The sequence below is a fragment of the Pan troglodytes genome, chromosome 2, assembly GCF_028858775.2.
Source record: "Pan troglodytes isolate AG18354 chromosome 2, NHGRI_mPanTro3-v2.0_pri, whole genome shotgun sequence".
NCBI lineage: Eukaryota > Metazoa > Chordata > Mammalia > Primates > Hominidae > Pan > Pan troglodytes.
The window spans coordinates 108,684,471-108,698,864 of record NC_086015.1 but is presented as its reverse complement, the minus strand read 5'-3'; the positions used below and the strand labels follow the sequence as shown (position 1 = coordinate 108,698,864).

Below are 14,394 nucleotides of genomic sequence, written 5' to 3'. Positions count from 1 at the left end.
CATGAGAAAAATGAACCTCATAAAAGGTAAATGAATTGTCAGGGTCACACACAGAGTGGATAACTCCCTTATGTAGAAACATCTTAGGAGATGTCTTATAAAATTGAAACCATTTAAATTTTTTAACCATGTTAGTGGATTTGTGACAAAATTATAAATTTTTGAACAAAATCAACCCAACAACTTCTTTCATCATAACAAAATTAAAAGGTAAAGTAATAATAGATAAGATGATGCATATCAATTTAGCTTGAAAACACAATTTGGGATTACCTAAATCAAGGGAATATATGAGAAAATAAAAAAAGGAAGAAGACCATTTCCATGTGGAAATCTGTAACCATTTGGTTAAAAATCTAGGCAGAGTAATTTTAAAAGATTTCGTCTACTATTCAAATATATAACAGTTTTAACTTAATAGCTACCACAAAATTAATATGAAAACATGCATTATTTTATCACTAGAAATGAACTTTGTTCTCTTTTGATGCCTTGGTGTATTAAAGTATGCTTCTCAAGAGTATACCTACTTTAATCATGTCTAGTGAGTTATTATGCAAAAGGTACAAAGAACTAAGAACTGGGGCTTTGAAACACATATTATTTGTGGAAGCATTTTTTGAATTATATGAATAGAAAGAGGATACTATTCACTTTCCAAAATATCCTTAATATTAAAATTATAGGTTTTTAATAATGTTCACTATTAAATTAGAGGTCATTGGAAAATCATAATAAATGGAAGCATCCTACAGTGCTCATAAAAGGAAAGCAGTGGAGCTCCCTCTATTGAATTATACTTGAGAAATAATGTATTTAAAATCATAATTTTATTATCAAAATGACAGCATTGTAACAATCGGAAATTTTTCTAAGTTCTAATATTTTCAAATTACAGAAACACATATAATAATGTCAATTTCTGAGAATAATATAGTGCATTACATATGTCTTTATAATTTTAACATGTGTTTTTTTCTCTTTTTTTGTGGAAAATTACATTTTAAAGCTATAATTTTCAATTATGTTCTTTTGTTTTCCTGAGATGATAAAACTGAAAGGTTACTTGACATTCATTGAGATTATGAAACATTCTAATAAAATATACTTTTCAGTTTAGTTATGGAAGCCCAAAATGTATTCAGATGGAACTGAAATGTTTCTCAATCAGTAAAATGAAGTATTTCACAAGTTTTTCTGATGTGAATAACTGATATTATTAGGTTACTGAAAAATGTGATTCATAATGATTATTATTTGGTTGAGTGTCTACAATGTGCCAGGCACTGACAAACATAATATAAATTCATTACCTTCTTGAATATTCCTACCAAATGAACTTGGTAATACTGCTATCCTCAATTAACAAATGAAAAAACAGACAAAAGCTAGAAAGCTAACTCATGCTCTGATCCATAGCCCAAGCTCTTGAGCTCTTATCTAAAGAAATCTATGCTATGCATTGACAGTCTGGAGTCTCTGAGCATAGACAGTTCATGAAGATCAAGCAGAGAATAGGTCTTCTAATACCATGGAGATACGGCCATACTGTCTACCATCAAATCACTACTCAAGCAGTTCAAATCATTTCTAACCAAACACTTTGGATGGATTCTAGAAAATGATAACCTCCAAACCATACCCTGAAACCCTACTCCTTTTTTACTATTTTATAATCTCTTTTAGAAAGGTGGCATTTTCTAACAGCAAAGAGGAAAACAGCTGAGTGGATAAAGGTTTTGTTTTAATAAACAGATATGTATTTGCCATTCTAGTATGATAAGAGAAGCTATTTAATCTTATACTAAACAAGCATTTCTCAAAAAAAAAAAAAAAAAAACTATTTGAGAACTAGCCAGTATCCATTGAGGCTGGGTGGAACAGGGGATTTATGTAATGGAGTAAATCCAAATATAAATTACATTTTACTCTTAGATCTGATATCAAAACTGTTATTCATACTTAGATCCATGACCATCTCTGCAAAAATATAAAACCTATACCTTAAAATCACCATAAACATTCTTCTTAGAAAGTGTCGTACCTATCACCAGGTAGGGAAAATGCTTGCAGAATAAAGTATAAGTGCCCCAGATTTGAACATCTAAATTAAATACCAGGCAGAAACTGCTTTACTCATGAAATTACAGTATGTGCATACAAACATTACCTCCATTATGAATATTTATCATTTGTTTAAAAATATTACTTTCGGCATATAATTTTTCAAAACCATATATATATATATCCTGCTATTTTCTATGTAAAAGTGACTAAAATAGATTTTATTCCTACTTTCCTTAATGGGTTAAAAAATTACAGGTGAAAAATATTTGGTGGCACTGATTTTTAAAAAATATTTGTAAAATATTGTACTTTTTATCAGCTTATACAAAATTCTGACAAGCTTTGTTGGAAGAATTGTTCAAAAGATGATTTACTGAAGCCTTAAACTTGTTGGAATAATTGTTCGAAATACGATTTACTTAAAAATAACTGAAGTTTGTTTAGTAATGACTATTATACAGGGTTTACAAAGTGGCATTAGTCAGACCACCCATACAATGTATACTGTACCTACAACGAACTAATACAAATATTTGGAAACCATTTCTTTGTGTTGAAAAGCAGTATTAAATTCACTTATGGCTCAAATGCGGCTGTCTCTTAATCCTGATTGTACAGAGTATTAATTTTACAAAATGGAAGAAGTGATGGCTTATAATTATACAGTTTATGTTCTAAAAGTTAGCAATCTTATGTAGAAAGAACAATAATAAAAATTCATGGTAAATACCTGTCTTTTCCCATTTCTGGCCCAATCTCATGTATAATAAAGTTAGGCACCAATATAGATTTTGCCTTGTATGTGAATGTATATGCCTACTACTCCTATAATTCTAACTTTTCCAATAAGCTTTAAATAAATGAAAACCAACTTATGATACTGGTTAAAAAGAGGAATGTAATAGTACAGATTTATGAAGAGAGTTTAAGAAAGAGGCATTATCTTACTTTTGTTGGGATGTTTTTTAAAGATGTGTACTCTTTGAGCAGTAATTTTAGAATTTCTTTCTAAATGAAAAACACATCTTCTTTGACTCAGTAATTTCACTTCCAAGACATTTTACCAACAACTGCCACCAATTGCTTATATGGACAATAACATGTATTAGGATGTTCACTGCTCTAGTTTGTAACAACGAAAGATTGGAAACAACCTAAACTTCCAGGAACGTGTGAAATGGTTAAATTAATGATGATAGTACAGTAAACTCCAATGCACGCTTTTAAAAAATGAGGTAGAGCTATAGGTGCTGCTATGAGACAATTTTCTAATCTCCAAAATGTACTGCTAAGTGAAAAAGGAAAGGTACAAAATGATGTATATGGTATGATTCCACTTTATTTTTTAAGTAGGGAGGTATACATACAAATATTTACTAATATGTGAATATTTCAATAAGACAAAGACATCCTCTTGTAGATCCCACAACTGGCAAGTCAATTAGGGAGATTGCAGGAAAGTATTTGAACAACTTCAAGGAATCCTTGGTTTTTGTCTCAACCTTCAAAACTTCTTTAGTTTTCCTGAAAAGGGATAGGCACATTTTCACCTCCAGGAGTTAGAAACCATGTTTCTTACCACCTTAGCATCCTCAGTCATGTTATTTCCTCAGCCCACATCCTTTGCTAGATTATTCCTCAGCACATAGCTCAGATATCACTTCCTGCTAGACGTTTTCTGAGTTTCTCTTAAACCCCAGACTAGATCTGGCCCCTTTGTTGTAAAATGCTGTTCATTGTTCTTGTGACATTTACCAAAATTTCTAGCAAATAGTTATATAGTTAATTAATTGATATCTGTTTCCCTGAGAGAACATAACATCTTTGAGTGATAGGATCTTGAATGTATAGTAATTAGTTTATTTCCATATCCTCAAGCACAATGTGTAGTACATATTGAGCACTCCATTAATATTTGTTGAAAGCTGTTATATATGCTGAATGATCAATTGACATGAGTTTTAGTTCTGGATTGGCCAACAATGTGACCTTAGTCAAGTAGTTAAGTAATTTTTAGGTTCTTTACAGGTCAAAACCTTTTATCTATGAGTTTAGGCACAAACGAAACTGAAAACATGTCACTAGGAATTGTGGTTAATTTGCTTCTGGATTTTAGGTAATCTCTTAACCTGTGGTTTCATTTATTTCAGCTCTCAAATGGGGGGCTAAACAAAAAGAACATCAAAAGAACATTCTCATTTTTCCAACAACCCTTCTTTTACCATATTTTAACTTGTGACAATAAATTGCATGCCTCTAATCCTTCAGAATTCATTCTCTCTCTGTCTCTGTCTCTCTGTCTTTCTCTCTCCTCTCCAGCCCCCAACACACACAAACTCACACACACTGAACTTTCCATAATTTAACTCTGGAGAGAGTTAAGGTTTTAGCTCTAAGTGAAAGTATTCTTATTCAACACTGCTTGAGCCTCTCAAAAGGCCGTATGTTTTGCCCAAGGATCTAGAAGGTGAAAATTGTTAATACAGGGTCAAAGTTTCCACGATAAGCGTCTTTGCTGTTGTCACACCCTTGACTACAACCGTGTCCTAGCCATACTGTTGGTGGCCACATCAGGTCGCCTTTTCTGACTGATACAACTTAGTTTGCATGTACAGAAGAATGCTGGGGCTTCCTTCAACATCCCTGATTTTTTTAAGAACAAAATTGGTAGTGTGATTACTGAGAAATCTCATAGAAGAACAGAATGGGAGTTGTACAATTTGCTGCAAAAGGAATTCAAGCTCATACTGAAATAGTTCTTCCCTAAATAACCCCGTAGCTAAGTGTAGCTCCCAGGTGAATTTCAAACAAAATTATTCCCTTGGCATCTGAGGTCAATTTAGTTTCCATTCCAAACCATGGGATCCTTAATGTTTCATATCCACAACATTCTGGAATTCTAGAGGCTACAACCTCACATCTTTCTTTCTTATACCTGACACGAAAGGGGCATATAACCCATTAATGGTATTTCACTGTAGCTGATAATTAAATTTAAATGGGTTAAAAATATGCACTTGGTTAGGATGAAGAGTGCATTTATCACAGTGAAGTACTCCAAGACATAAAGACAAGTTACAAATTATTGTGGAGCCTGTGTGATATGTTATGCAAAATGCACTTCTGAAAATGAAAAAGGATGCCATTAATAATTGTACCAGCTCATGAGGCATAAACCAGGACAGTCTTAGGTATACCAAGATGAATGAATGGTCAACCTACTAATAATATGCATATTAAGCAAGATAGCACCAAAAGATATAAAAGAAAGAAAATAAATGTCTATAATAGGTAACACAGAAGTTGACAACAAATGACACCATAGGTGTCACCTGGGGAATGGTTAGCTGATTGTACCACAAATAAGCTGAATTTGGAAGGGTTCAATGTGTAGGTTTCAACCCTGAAAACTTAGAAGCTTCTTTTGGCTGCTTACCAAACGTTTTCCCATCTTTTAGAGATGAATTCTCACTAGCCAAACTCATAAACAAGCTTATTGGTATACATAAGAGCAATTATTGCCAAGGGAATACAATGCTTCTCTTCCAGCTAGTGCATCCTCTGACTGTAAACTGGCTATATAAGAAGTCACATTGGGCTCGGTGCGGTGGCTCATGCCTGTAATCCCAGCACTTTTGGAGGCCACGGCAGGTAGATCACCTGAGGCCAGGAGTTCCAGACCAGCCTGGCCAACATGGCGAAACCCAGTCTCTACTAAAAATACACAAAATTAGCTGGGCGAGCTGGTGGGCACCTGTAATTCCAGCTACTTGGAAGGCTGAGGCAGGAGAATCGCTTGAACTCGGGAGGCAGAGGTTGCAGTGAGCAGAGATCGCACCATTGCACTCCAGCCTGGGTAACAAGAGCGAGACACCGTCTCAAAAACAAAAACAAAAACAAAAACAAAAAACCAACATCACATTATAATTAGAAGATTTCTTAGTGACCATGAAATTCCAGCATGGGAAAGTTTACTATATGACTTGAATATTCAGAGCATTATGTTCTTTTTTAAGAAAAAAAGAAAATAGAGACGGAGTTACACAATATTGGCCAGGCTGGTCTCGAACTCTTGGCCTCAGGTGATCCGCCCGCCTCAGCCTCCCAAAGTGCTAGGATTATAGGTATGAGCCACTGAGCCTGGCCCCAGAATTAGGTTCTTATAATGAGTTTTATCTATCTCAACAAAAAGCTATACTTGCTAAGGAGACTGGGCAAGTCATGTCTGCCAGTTAGAGGGGCCACTTACTTTCACCATAAAAGAAAGTGTTTGGATTCATTAAGTATAATAGCTTCAATAACCACATTTGGCCCAACTCCTCTACTTTTTCTGTGTTTCTCCAATGACCAAAGTCTTTTTCATCCTTAATCACAGGTCCTTTATGAATATACATGTTCTTTTCTTTTTGTTTTTCATTAATACTACTAAAGTGCCATCAGGTCTTGATAGCCTGTCCCACTCTGTTCTTTCATGATGGTTTTATTTTCCAGTTCAATTCTCAGTGAGGAATATTATATCCTCAACTCCCAAACTCCTTGAGAAAATTTCTTAGTAATGCATGAATGTCAGGTGCTGCCATATGGAGTTTAATTCTCCACATATGCATTGCTTCTACTGTATTTAATGCAAAGAAAAAATGTGAAGCAGCTTCTAGGTGTCAAGCTCTTAACTAGACTTGAGGATACATAGACAAAGATGATATTTGGTATTCAAAAAATTTATGTTCAACTGAAAAAAGTCACCAATATCATAATACAATGTGGTAAAAACTACAGCAAAGACAAGTACAGGGAAAAGGAAAAGGGAAAAGTTAAGACTCACTTTAGTCATTATCAACATTCCAATGTTGATTTTGCACCAAAGGCAAGTAAGTACAGGAAAGTTTTTTTTTCTTCATTCACAGTTCAAATAAGGTAATCTAGACTCTCTCTAAAACTATACAGATGGAGAGGATAAAAATCTACTTATATCAATTTCTAAGGTGAAAGTATCTTTGAGATTTATCTCCCTCAAGAAAACATTGTGTTGGAGTCCTGGTTGATATCTTAATCTACAAATTCAGTTAGCTTCTCTAGTGAAATCATCATAATAAGTTAAAATAATCAAAAATAAAGTCTTTTTTAATTACAAGTTCCAATCTTCCTAACATTTATGGATTTGATATTACTGGTTTTCACTGTTTACTGTAACCCCATAATCCATTATAAGTAGTAATTTTTTTTTCTAAAAGCAGGTGTGTGAAAATCCTACTGGAGAGTCAACCTACCTGGCTGCTAACCCAACTCATAACATGAAAAGGGTATTGCTTTATTATTCATTTATTCATGGAAACTCATATGATGTAATAAAAAACTTGCTTAAGAAAAAGGGCCAGGTGAGGGTAAAATTTTTCTAAAACTTGAAATGTGATTTTGCAGAGCTAAACAAATTATTCATAGTGGAAGTGTCATTGAGCAAAGGCCAGAAGACTACAGCAATTGCCATGGTCATAGTATGTTTTCCTGTGAATGAACATCAAGGGTCTATAATATTTATAGGATTTGAGAAGATTGCAAAGGTTTAGTTTCATCTCATAGATGTTTTTAGTCTTACTTGGGCCAAGATTTTGCATCAGTTCCTTAAGTGATACAGAAAAGAGCTAAAACAATAACAATAACAGTAATAGAGAAGCAAATCAGAGAAGCTGGACAGCTGTCTAATTTCTGATTAACCTATTCCCCAGCAGTTTAGTTTCATTGTGTTGAAGTACTATGAATTCTTAGACCAGACAAGTATAGACATGTTCATTGAAGTACCTCAACTCAAAGTCAAATTAAGGAATCCTTTGGTTAGAAGATGTTTTGGATTGTGCGCAACTCTGATTTCCCCTTCAATGGAATGGATAATTGAGAACTGACTGGATAAATAAGAGAGGAAGCATTAAAAGCTAATTTCATTCTTGGAACATAGACTACAGTAATGGGCTATGATAATAGGTTAGCATAAAACAATTGCTGAATATCATAGCACATTTGGAACTAGGCCTATCTGAAATATATAAGGTATTCTATTCAATAATAAGGGAGAAAAGAGAATGTAAAATTTATTATTTAAGCAGAGAAATTAGCTGCATGAAAATATCAGTAACTCCAAAAATATGGTAATGACTTACATACTATAGGGACACTATAATAATTGTAGGATTTAGATTTAACCTTACCAAATAGCCTGCAATATCCTCTTCCTGAATATAGAATATCTATTTTAGTCTTGAATTTACTCTCCACAAGGAAAGGAAAATTCTACCCTAATAAAAAAAGTAATCAAAAGTATAAATGGATTTTTTTCCATTTCTTATTGAAAATAAACTGAGTTGAAATCCAAAAGTAATAACCAAATAAATGTTATCACCCACCACTCCCAAGAAACCATTCTTTAGTATTCCAGTAAGTTAGTTCATTCTTCATATGTCACATACATGTGTCACACACATAATGTGTAAGAAATGAGATGAGACTCTGTGAAAACTTAACAATGAAGAATAAAATTAACACATTGTGAGAAATTGCATTTAAGTTTCTATGTATACATTGAGACAGAGACATATTCTTCTACCATAGCTATACCTAAGTGGATCTTCTGCATATCTGGGCTATAAATTGCATGTGTCTACTTGAGTGAATACCTTCAGGGAGCTAGAACTCTTTGATGGTGTTTTATGCTAAATAAATGGCCAGAACAGAAAGAAGTGTGTTTGGAAATGTAAAACATGGTGATTATAAAGCATTTAAAATACTATCTGACAAACTGCTGCCATCTTACACCAAGTAATACTGACAACTTAGGTGGTACTAAGTTTTACAAAGGCCCATGGTTAGTGGCATGAAAATTTGATGGAGAAAAAGAAAAAAGAGAGAAAAAAAAAGAAACATCTTTCCATTATTTTAATAAAATGATAAAAGTGATAATTAAGTGGAATAAATTAAAGAGTGTTATTCTATTAACAATATAATAAAAGCCTTAATTAAAATAGCACGTTTTACTTAAAAAATTTGAAATGCTGAGCAAGGGAATTACTAATCTCAACACAATCAGAACCACACATTGCACAGAAAGAAATTCACAGATGGGAAATAAAAAAGAGCAGAAAAATAATTTTCCCAAGGTCACAACATTCTTACATGACATAGTTAGAAACTGAACACATGAATACTGACTACAATATACAATTTTTCTAATAACACAAGACTATTTAATTAATTTTCTTCTTTTTGATAAGTCAATGGTAGACATGCATTTTCATCTGACTGTCTATTAAAAAAGATAAGCTAGTTTGAATTTTTTACAAAGTCAGAAAAGGTTTGGAATCTGGTAAGACAAGATATTTTGGATTTCTACAAGTTTTAAAACAATAGAAAAATATTAGTATTTTCTATTTCCTTCTGTCTTGCATTTACAACCATGTTGCAAATCAACTTTTTGAGCAACTTTAGGATGTACAATATGAGGCTTTGTCATATGAATATTTAAGCATAAACCATCATTTACATCTCATTCTAGGTACTATGTATGCAGTTTATATAGGAACAGGTTTGCAGGAGAGATGGGTTACACTAGCAGGACTTTCTGAGGCCTACTATCCTTTCCTACTTTTGGGTCCTCTTTTCCCAGGAGAGTGGAAGGCTAATTTCTCTCCTTCATGCTTTTTTTTTTTTTCCCCCTACTAAGGCTGGAAAGAGTAAGCATAGATGTTATCATGAATTTTTAAAGGTAGAAAAAAAAAGGAAATTAGAAATTGGGGTCTACTGATACTTTTCTAATAATACAATTTATATGAATTTTGTCTAGACTGAGATCCTTAGAAAAATAGTGTTGAAAAATGACTCTGCCTGCCTAAATTGGTTTTTTACCTTAAGACTTCAGAAACAAAGAGTTTTTGAGCTGGGAGACATTTCAGAGAGTAGGCCTGTAGTCTGTCTTTTTATTTTGTATGAGAAAACTGAGGCTCAAAAAGGTTAAATGACTTGCTCAAGTGCCTGAAGGTAGATGTCCTGAAGAAAGCCTAGAGAAGCAATTTACTGCAAATAATGCTCCATTAAATTGTAAATTGCTATTGGATTAAATAAATCCTTAAGGAAAATATATATATATATATATATATATATATATATATAGGCTGTTAAACAGTTTTTAGTTTTTAAATTAATCAATTTCAATAGTCCTACATCAATAGTCTTTGAAAGGACATTATTTGAGTTGATGCTTTCCCAAGTCCTGTTGAGATCAATTGATATGTTTCAAACATAATATCCCACTGAAGAAAGCTTTATGTGTGCTTATGTCTTAGAATGAATCTTATATCAGTGAGATCAGTGAGTAGTTATGAAAAATCCCATAGAGGGGTTCACACAGATGACCCAAGTGAAGAAAGAGTTAACTGCAGCGCCCCACCTCCTTGTAAATAATCCAGAAAAGCTTTTTTTTTTTCTTAAGCAATACAAAATGTCACCACAGGCTGACGCTCTTTCTACAAGAATAATGAGAATATTGCTACCTCGGATGTTGAACACACACTTCATTGCCTTTATCTCTGAATTCAGTTTTCGTGGTTCATATATTTTTCTCCTCCTTTCAAAACAGGTAACGTGGCACGCCTAAAATATATCAATGACTTTGTAGCGACTACAAGCCGAAAGACCCGGGGAAGCAGTTTCACAAACTCGAGTTTTTGACCTCTACAACTGGACATACACTATTAAAACTGCTCCGGAAATGAAGAGTGGCCGGCAGGGAAGTCAGTTACCCCGCTCAATTGAAGCCGGCCTTTGGCACCGCACCCCCACCGGGCTCTGCTATGCAGAGGGCTCCGAAGAAGGCGCACTTACTGTCCAAGACTTGCTTCCTCAGTGTAGACACGGCGCCTTTAGTGCTGTAACCTTTCCTTTTAAAACACACTGATACTGCAATGAGAATTTCGGCAATGCCAGCTCGGTAATTCACCGAAACCACGGATCTGAGGGTCCAGGGCCGATATCGGATCCTCAGATTCACGGTGGCTGGTTGCGGTGAGCCGGGGCTAGCCGCTCGCCGAAAGCGCGCAGCTCGGTGCCCCCTGGACACACGAGCCTGTGGCGCCAAAAGAACCACCGTGAAGGAGGTCTGAAAGCGGAACTTTCCCCCTTTTAGCAGTTAAATGTGTAGAAAAACCTATCCTGCGACGTGGCCCGCCTGTGACGGCAGAGAAAAGGAAACTGGTTATGTGCCTGTGTCAGGGGTGTGGACGAGGGTGAGATTACATTCTCCAAGTCTCGAGGGGGTTAATCGGAAAACCAACTGTGGGCGTGTGGACGTTTGCATGTTACAAATCGACATCACCCTTGTCCTCCCTTCTTGACTCATTCCCTGGCTCCAAAGTGTCCTTTCCTCCATCGGACAGTGGAATCTCGAAAAAGTGAAATCCACACTGTGCCAGGCCCAAGGGGGTCTCGCCTTTCCACCTACCTCCCCAGCGTTGTTACACTAGGACACCTGCTTTAAATCCGGTTGAACTATGGTTTCACAGTCCCCGCCCCAGAGCCCGAGATTTGTCAGAGAACGCAGACGCCTTTTTTTCCCCTCAGCCTCAGAAACATCAGGTGAGCTCATTACCTCACCCAGAAATGTAACTTTAATAAAGAGATCTGGAGAGGGCACTCCTCCCGCCCACACACACAGCAACGGCAGCAGCAGCAGCAGCTCGCAAACACTTGTAATCTCTTCCTCAGGCTCTGGCCCCCAAATCCCTCTCCCCGCCAGTTCCTGGGAGAGATTCAGAGGCTTTCAAACCTCTTCTGTGACCTGAGCTTGCCGACAGCTGAAGGGATGTGCACTGATAAAAGGAAGTGAGATTTTTCTTTGATAAAAGCTAAAGAAAAAGCTAAGAACAAACAGGCCAAAATACCAGGAAGTAGGAGTTTAACTGGCAACTGTCTACGCAGGGATAGAAAAAAAAACTTCAAAGAAAAAAAAATCCCCTAAATTTTCAGTTTAGGGGAGCAAAGGAACCTGCTGCTCTGTCAGGCAACTGTGAGCGCACGGAATACCCTGTTAGAACAACTTGTGTCAGCCGCCAGGCGGGCCTGAGGATACCAGGGCCAGGGGACGTCCCCGAGGGTGTGGAAAGGGATTTCCCGCGAGATATTTTAGTTGTTGGGAATTTTGCCTTTTCTCTCTCTCTCTCTCTCTCTCTCTCTCTTCCAAGACTCAGTACAGAACTGAGAACTGAGGCTCTATGAGCAGGTCCTGGAAATTCACAAACCTCTCACTGAGGTGTCTCCCAGACCTACCTACTAATTCCTGTTCAGACTGTGTTATCTGCCTGCGGTCACCCTTTCACTCACCACCCGCCCAGACAATGGACGGGGACCGCAGGGGGGAACGTTGAAACCACGATTTTAAGCTTTAGCAGGTTTCTCAAGGGGGGCGGGGGGAGGTGATTAAAGTCCTCTCCTTCTCTACCCCTCCCATCCCTTCCTCAGCTCACCAAGGGGAAGTTACTAGGGGATTTATCACGAAAAAGTGCCGGCAGTTATTTCATCTGAGAGCTAAGCGAAAGAAAAACTGCTCGGGGCGCAGTGACGTGGACTTGGATACCCAGAGACAGGAGGAACTGTCAGAGGGCAAGAGTCCGCCGCCTAGCTGGGAGCCGCAGGGACAAGGGGAGAGCGTCAGGCGAATCCTGCCCACCCCGGAGCACCAAGTTCCTGGAGATTCACCCAGTTTCCCCAGCTTGATGCCCAAACTTGAGCTAACCAGCCAAGCCCAAACGTGCGGCACAGGTGACCGAACCCGGGGACAGCTCTGTGCCGGGACAGCGGTCCCCTTACCTCCCCCACGCGCCTGGGAGCACTGCCTCGGGGGTGCGAGGCTGGGACGGGGACCTAGGAAACTGCTCCAGGCCCACGTCTGTCTGGGGCTGCTCCCAGGCCCTTGCTCACCTGGCCTGAAGACGGTGGCGGAGATCAAGAGGCAGAAGAGAAGACGGCAGGAACTGGCCCCCTTGGATTCCATATTCCTCCTCCTTCTTGGTGGGCCACTGACAGAGTCCACGCCGCAGGAGGGGGCGTCGTCCAGGGCCCCGCGGTGCCCGCGCGCTGGCGGGTCCCGACGCAGAGGCAGCGTCTTCTCCCAGACACACCGTCCCCTGGGCTGTGGCGCTGCACCTTCGGTTCTCTGCCGCACGCAACTTTCCACCACGCAATGCCCCCAACTCCTCCTCCCTCCCGGTCAACACCAGCCCACGGGCCCTTCGGCTGCTCCTCCGGGGACAACGACCCTCTCTTTCCAGGAGACACTTGAGTAATTCGGAAAGGTGTAAGCGGTTCTTTTCGCTGGTATCTTCTTTTATTTTCCTTGTATTGGAATGATAATAATAATGGCAGTGGCAATGTGCATGAAACGCCGGGTGCTAAGAAGGACTCGCAGGAGGCGGCGACGGGGGGGCGGCGGGTCTCCTCAGGTGGCAGCGGTGGTAGCAGCGGCAGCGGCGGCAGCGGTCTCCGGGCTGCTCTGAGTAGAGGGACTGGAAGGCGTGTGTAAGCTGCCTCTTTCCTCCTCTCCCCGCCTCCTCCCTCCCTCCCGTCTCCTCCCCACTTCCCCGGACGCAGCGCAAAGCAGGTGGTTGAAGCGCGGATCCGCAGCCTAGAGGCGCTGCAGGACTGAGTCCGAGCCCTGAGCCCAGCTCCGGGATCAGGGAGAACCGCGTGCCCCGGTCCTGGAGCCCGGATGGGCGGGGCTTCACCGCGGCTCCGCCCCCAGGGCCAGGTCCGCCAATAAGAAGCAAGCACAGGAGCCGCGCGCGCCAGGGAGAGCCCTGGGACTAACACTTTCTGTGATGTTGCAGCGCCCCAGTGATAAGGCCTCTGGCTTCCAACTGCCCACCCACCCTCGCTGAGGTTTAAAAATCGACTGCCCTCTCCCTCCACCCATACGCCCATCCCACCGACTCATTCCTCAGAGATTTTTCTCCGCCGTGCTGCTGCAGCCTTCTGTCCTGTAAAGAGAATAGTGGGGCAGGGCGGTGGCGGTGGGGAGCGAACCTTGGGTCCAAGAGCGGGAGTGAAGGGAAAAGGAAAGGAAAGGGCAGGAGGAAGTGGCAAAGGTGGAAACTTGCTTCTTGGGAGTTAACCGGAATAGCTACTGGTTGGCAGGGGCAACCCCTGTACTGGACTGATTCCTCCTGTACTTTTCGAATCTCTCTCCTCCCCCTGCTCACCCCCACCACTCCCCTCACACCCGGCTGGCATAGACTTGGTTTTAAAGGAAGACTACGTGAGTCGACTGCCCGGTACCAACAGAAGATATTTGCT

At 39.2% G+C, this 14,394-nt stretch overlaps 1 protein-coding gene across 4 annotated transcripts in view; it reads right to left on the bottom strand.

The window, feature by feature from the left end:
• The window catches only part of ALCAM (activated leukocyte cell adhesion molecule), a 209,605-nt gene extending 195,485 nt beyond the window's left edge, over positions 1-14,120 (bottom strand). For 3 of the 4 annotated variants that reach the window (XR_010155671.1, XM_054680840.2, XM_054680841.2), the window contains exon 1: positions 13,024-13,832. Coding sequence is in view for 2 of the 4 variants with exons in the window: in XM_054680840.2 (XP_054536815.1) it covers positions 13,024-13,096 (73 nt within the window). In the remaining 2 variants the exon portion in view is untranslated. Of the gene's footprint in view, positions 1-13,023 lie in introns of all 4 variants that reach the window. The other variant, XR_010155670.1, reaches the window with a different exon arrangement.
• Positions 14,121-14,394: the final 274 nt, after the last annotated feature.